The sequence below is a fragment of the Aythya fuligula genome, chromosome 20 (genome assembly GCF_009819795.1).
Source record: "Aythya fuligula isolate bAytFul2 chromosome 20, bAytFul2.pri, whole genome shotgun sequence".
NCBI classification, from domain to species: Eukaryota; Metazoa; Chordata; class Aves; order Anseriformes; family Anatidae; genus Aythya; species Aythya fuligula.
In genome coordinates this window covers 6829553-6835552 of record NC_045578.1, presented here as the reverse complement: position 1 = coordinate 6835552, position 6000 = coordinate 6829553, and the positions used below count along the sequence as shown (strand labels likewise).

The window sequence follows — 6000 nt, the reverse complement described above, 5'->3', positions numbered from 1 at the left end:
TCAGGGATGGGACACGAGGCCAGCAGGAGGGCAGCGCCGCCCCACACAACCCCCTGCTGCTCCTGGAGAGGTGCCTGAGGTGTGGATGAGATCCCACGTCCCTGAAATGAGCCCAGGGGGGAAAGGCTGGGGCTGCACCAAGTCATCGTGCCCTCGGTGCAAAGCCCTCGGGGCAAGAGCAGCATCAGTGCTGAACACAGACAGCTCGCAGGCAGCTTCCCAAAAGTAGAATTTTTATTGACGGTACGGGGAAACTAAAAACAAAGCTGAAAAGGAGCCGACAATGCACAACTAGCCCCCCCGGTACGGGTCAGAGACATCTTTGGGTAAAGAGCTGCTCCCCACCCAGTCCAATTCCCATCGTAGCATTTCATAAAATAAAAAAATAGCACAGGGTTAGTACAGCTGCAACCCACGGCGGCACGGCCCCATCCCGGCCTGCAGCTACAGGAGGGACACGGCTGTGTCAGCCCCCAGCACTGCAGAGGAGGTGGCTGTGGAAGCCAGGACCTGCATTTCTCCCTGGAAAAGGGCTTTGCTTTGTTCTCCTGCGTGGCTGCCATTCTTCAGGAGCATTTACATGCAAAAAAGACCTTTGTTTCTCAGGAGTTGCTGTTCTTGCTCATTTCCTAGCGAAGAGGAGGCTAACCAGGAGCACTCCGAGGAACAAAGACCCTGCTTCCATAGAAAAGCCCTAGGGAACAAAGGAGGAGAGGGGAAAGTGTGTGCAGAGAAACTTTCCAGTTCAGAAATGCCTCTCAGGGCTGGCAGTTCCTGACGTGACAGAAGTTATAACAGGAGTTATCCACAGCATCTGCCCCCTCCCAGGACCCCCGGTACCTCTCCCAGCCAGTGAGAGACGTGCGAGGTGCCGGTACGTGTGCGTGATGTCTCTGTACAATGCGTTCAAAACAAAACTTTTTTTTTTTTTTTTTTTTATATATATATCAGCTCAACAGAAATCAGCTTCTCCGTGAAAGTTTCGGCACACAGAAGGCAACTCCAAGCAGCAGAAGGAAGGAGGAGCAATGGCTTTCTGCGCTGAGCTCTGCTCCTGAGGCCAACCCAGGGCTAAGAGGAGAGGGCGGGCAGGCAGCGCGGGGCGCAGACAGAAAACCTCTCAAAGTGTTCAGTAGAAACACTATTTATTCACCCCTTTTGGTTACAAGTGGGCAGGGTTAAGCAGAGGCGGAGGAGGATGCCATGCACTCAGCTGCTTTACGTCCCCTCCACCATCCGAGGGGCTGCTCTCGCGGTGTTTCAGCCCGAGGGTCTGGCCCAAGCTTGGGAAAGCTGCCGGTGCCTGGGGTTTCGCTTCGCAGTCTGATTTAAAAAAACAAAACAAAACAAAACAAAAACCCCCCAAAAACTAAATAAATATTGATCCAAAAGAAGCCAGAGGAGGGCAAGCTTTTGGTACAACAGCTGCATTTCGCTCTGGCAACATCCCTACCCCCAGAGCTGCTGTGTGAGACCCCTACGAGCACGCCTGGGGGTTGGCACAGACTTTGCAGAGCCTGTTACACGTGAAACCACGGAGCGAACAAACAACAGAAACCTTTTGAGAACTCTGGTTAGCTCGTCACAACCCCAGTGACTTTGCTTCGCGCTCTTTGGGCGAGGAGAGCCAACAGTCAGGGTTTGGGAGAATCCAAAGAAAACAGGCTCACTCCACGCCAGTGGTCTGCAGTTTCAGCTACGTTTGCTTCCTGGTCTTCGCTGTGAAAGCAGACTGCTGTGCGCCTAAAAGGATGGACTCATTTGACCTTGTAACTGCTCTGCCGAGCTTCCAAGTGGTGAACCAGGGACCTGGAACGCAGAGGCCACTGCAGTTGTCCTTTCCTATGATATATTTATATATATATATAGTATATATATATTTAGACCAGCCCTGCCAAGTCTATTCGTCCGCTCAGGTGCACATCACCGAGAGTCATTTCCCACCGTCGCATGACGTATAAAACAGGAGTTAGGTGGCTAAGGGAAGGGAAGCTGTTTTCAACTGTTCGCTCTCCCCTTTCCGAGAGAAGGGAGCGGAGGTCACGGCGCAGGCCCCGCACAGCCTTATCGGTCCATCTCGTCGAGCAGCGGCGTGGCGTCCCCGGCGATGGACATGGGCGTGCTCTCGATCATGGGGCTGGGGGACGGGCGAGGAGTCAACCTCTGCTTCTGTTTCCTCCGTTCAGCCTCCTTCTCCTGGAGCCACTGCTCGGCCATCTTCCCCCAGTCGATCGCGGCGTGGCTGTTGGTCCTGTAATGACAGAGGCAGGAGGTGGGACGGGCCAGAAAGCAAGCCCAGAGCAGCTTTCCCTGCCCTCCCTCCCCAAAAAATCCCATGCAGGAGGATTTGAGACAGCCCCACTGTGCTGCTTCCATGGGAATCCACAAAAGCAACCAGCAGGTGACACAGGTGACACTCACTTTGGCTGCTGCCTCTGCCTGGAGCTGGACGATGGCTGCGACTGTGTCTGGGACTGGGTGGACTGGGGGGTGGTGTTGGCCTGCAGCTGGTACTGGGGGGTCGTGATCGGCTGGCTGGGGGTAGTGTAGGAGTAACTGGGGGTCATCAGAGGGGTGGCCACTGGTTGCTGTGCTGGAGTCGTGAAGACCTGCAGGAAGCAGAGACTGTTAGAGGACAGAGGGTAAACCCTGCTAGGCTGCAAGGCAAAAGTTTGGCGTGTTCAGCACTGCCCTGCTGGCAGGAGGCCGGTGCATGTCTTTGCTGCACGCTCCTAGGTCTGCTGGAGCCCCTCATCTGAGCAACGAGAGGTTCACAGATCGCAGCCTAGGGAATTGGGGGCTGCAAGGCAGAAGGAACAGCATCCTGCTGAGCATGAGACATTTTTCTGGGTCCTGCTTCTTTCCCCCCCAGAGCTCCCAGACATGAAACAGGCACCCTTCCTTGTTCATCCCACACAGGGTACAAGGGGAGATGTTGAAAGCAAACAAAGGTAAGGACCACAAGAGAGATGGGTGCAAGAGATATAGAAACAACATCCTACAGTGGACATGAAGAACCGATGAATTTGCTCTTATTTTTCTGCCCTATTCATCTCCCTTTTCCTTCAGATTGGCTCAGTGCTTAACACACTGGGTTATCCACAGTCCCTGCCTATCCCCAGCTCAACACTTGTTTTGCAAAACTCCATGAAAGCCTCCCAAGGTGGTCCAAAAGAGAATCACTCCTCCCTGCAAGCCTCGTCTTGCAGCACCTCTTCATCAGCTCTAACGGCAGGGCGTGTTTCTTGTACCCAGACAACTCAGTCCTTCCGCAGCTGGATTTAGCCTCAGGGTCAGCCGGGGAGCTGGCAGCGCGTGCCGGGGGGAGGCAGGTACCAGTGTGCGTGAGGAAAGGCTTCAGCACGAGCTGAAACTGTTCAGCTCCCTGCAAAGCCCCTGGGTATTCGGTCAGGCTGAGGTGTTCGCCTGCCGGTGCGGCTCGGAGATTAGCACGCTGAGCTGAAAAGCCCTGCAAACTCAGCGCATAGTTTCACAGCTAATCTCTTCCTCTGGCAGCTCACGTTGGCGATTCAGGGGCACAATCACAAGGTTGTGTGCCTTCACCGCGGGATCCCTTCTCTCTACCCTGCCACATTCCTTGGGGGCCTGGCCAATTTGCTATTTGTTTCAGCTCTCCCCAGAGCAGGACGGGGTTACGCGCCTCATTTCCTCAGCCACGGGAGGGAGGCAAGAAGAAACCTGGTCCAAGAACCCTGTCAAGCTCCCCTCTGCAGCAGATCTCTGGCAACGAGCAACCCCTCGCACCACACAGAATTCCCATGGGATCGTTTGTAGTGGCGAGAAGCAGCCACACAACAGCACCTTGTCCCCAAGGCTTAGAAGTGACACCTACATGGTACGCGCTGCTGCCACCTCCGCTGCCCCCGTAGCCGTACTGACTGGATGCCCACTGTGCAGGGGTGGCGTTGGGGTTCTGCCCCTGGCCCGTCACGGCAGCGATGGCACTGAACATCTGGGAGGTCATGTTCTGCGGGAGGGCATTCACTGCACGGGTCAGGTCTGCAAAAAGGACCATTGTGTTAGATAAAGCAGAGCCTGGAGGACTTTGTACCCCAGTTCCACCAGGAAAGGCCTGCACTGACCTGCCAGGTTAATGTTAGCCGGAGTAGCATTAATGGAGGCTGGAGTTCTGGTCCGACTGCTACTGCTGGGGGTAATACCTGTGTAAAACAGAAGCCAAGAGGGATGGGTTAGTTCTCCCAGGAGAGCAGCTGTTGGTCTGATATTCAAGGATTGAAAAAAAAAAATAATCGTTGGAAATACTTGTATTGGCGAGGTGCAGTTTTACCAGGACACGGCACGTGCAGGATTGTATGGTGGGAGAGGCTAAGGGAGGGGAAAAGGGCAATTCCTTTGCTGCGTGGCCCATGTGGCCAAAAGATTCTTAGGAGAGCTCTTAACAGGTCGATGAAATACAAAAACTTGAGTACTGCTTTGAAACCTTCCACATACAGAAAAACCTAGAACACATTTCAGGGACAAAGACCACAGAATTGTCCTTTACTAACAGCCCTAACTATGTGATGCCCATGAAACAGAAAGCTGACACTGAGGTTTTGGGATGCTCACCTGGAACAGGGTCCTGATAATGATCCTTAAACCATCGGAAGAGTCCATTCACGGTAGGGAAGATCTGGCCCCGGTAGCGGAATCCTTCTGGTGTGACTGTCACATACTCTATCCTGTGAGGAGCAGGGAATGCGGGAGAGCACAAGAGATCACAGGCTGCTCCAGATACCTGCCTCCATACAGCACCCTCATGCTAACAGGCAACAATAGGAACAGGCATGACATGGCCTACAAACTCGGGTGAAGGCTGACTTACAGAGACTGACAGAACTGGAAGAGAAACTGGCAGCAGTAAGCCCAGGTGTGGTACTGGCAGTACTCAGCTCCAGCTGCTGGGCTTGCCTCTCATTTACCTTGGTTTGCCTCGAGGCTGATATCCCAAGAGGAATTTGCCAGGTAGATCTTTACAGGCACTGATAAAGTAGGGAATAAACGTTGGCTTCTCTTTCTTGGTCTTTATCAGCAGCTCTTCCAGCTTCTAATTAGAGAAAGAAAGAGAAAAAGAAACACTCAAGGAGAGCCTACATTTTTAGCAACATGGAGAACCTACAGGAACCCATCCTGACTGCACTGCTGCTAGACAATCCCCCTGAAACCTACAGCTGGAACGTGACTGCCAAGCCCCAAGCGACAAGGAAGGTCAGAGCTCAGTCCAGCAGCAACTCATGCTAGACTCAAGGAGTTTAAGATCTGCCCTGGGACAAAGACACCTATTTATCTCCCACACAAGCTACTGCAGCCTGGGACGGGCTCACCTTCTTGTCTCCACCGTTGCAATCCTGATAGTATTTGTGATTCAACAGGTCTCTGGCAAAAGAAGCCATCGGCTGGACATAGCGAGCGACAATTTCATCCAGGTCTTCAAACTCCTTTGGACAAACACATTTTAAGAGGTATTTAGGGTGTGTGATGAGGAAACTGATCCTAGTATACAGCTATCAGTCATATATCCTGCACAGCAAGGCTGGATGCTTTGAATGAAAAGAGTCTAAGAGAAGAGTAACATTCATTGCAGTTCTCTAGCCTGCCTGAAAGCAGCTGCAAGGACAGAAAGGCTGTGCCAACCTGTTTCTGCCACGGAGGTATTTCTCCTTCTCCACCAAGCCCTTCCCAGGCATGCTCTGCAGGGCTCTTACCTCAGTGTTAATCCAAAGCGTGGCGCCCAGACTGAAAGCGTTCTCCTTGCCCTCTTCTCGGACATCCACGTGCTGGTAAATCCCATCGTTCACCTTCCAGGTGACTGTAAGGTGGTTCTCCCCTTTGCTACTTGGCCGAATAATCACGTCCCCTTGGTCCATGGTCTCCATCATCTTCTCAGCTTGCTTGAAGCTAATGTTGTGGAATGACGGGTGAGCAATTACTCTCTTGATGTACGCTAGGGGGGACAAAGAGGAGTATTTAGGCTTCCAA

The 6000-nt window shown here is 52.9% G+C and overlaps 1 protein-coding gene across 1 annotated transcript in view; it reads right to left on the bottom strand.

Annotated features, from left to right (window-relative positions):
* Positions 1 to 216: 216 nt before the first annotated feature.
* Positions 217 to 6000, bottom strand: part of SUPT6H (SPT6 homolog, histone chaperone and transcription elongation factor) — a 27109-nt gene continuing 21325 nt past the window's right edge. The window contains exons 30-37 of the mRNA XM_032200670.1: positions 5727 to 5965; positions 5346 to 5459; positions 4944 to 5068; positions 4591 to 4703; positions 4104 to 4181; positions 3854 to 4020; positions 2422 to 2609; positions 217 to 2251 (exon numbers count right to left, since the gene is read on the bottom strand). Coding sequence (XP_032056561.1) covers positions 2065 to 2251; positions 2422 to 2609; positions 3854 to 4020; positions 4104 to 4181; positions 4591 to 4703; positions 4944 to 5068; positions 5346 to 5459; positions 5727 to 5965 — 1211 coding nt within the window. The 3' untranslated portion in view covers positions 217 to 2064. The remainder of the gene's footprint in view (positions 2252 to 2421; positions 2610 to 3853; positions 4021 to 4103; positions 4182 to 4590; positions 4704 to 4943; positions 5069 to 5345; positions 5460 to 5726; positions 5966 to 6000) is intronic.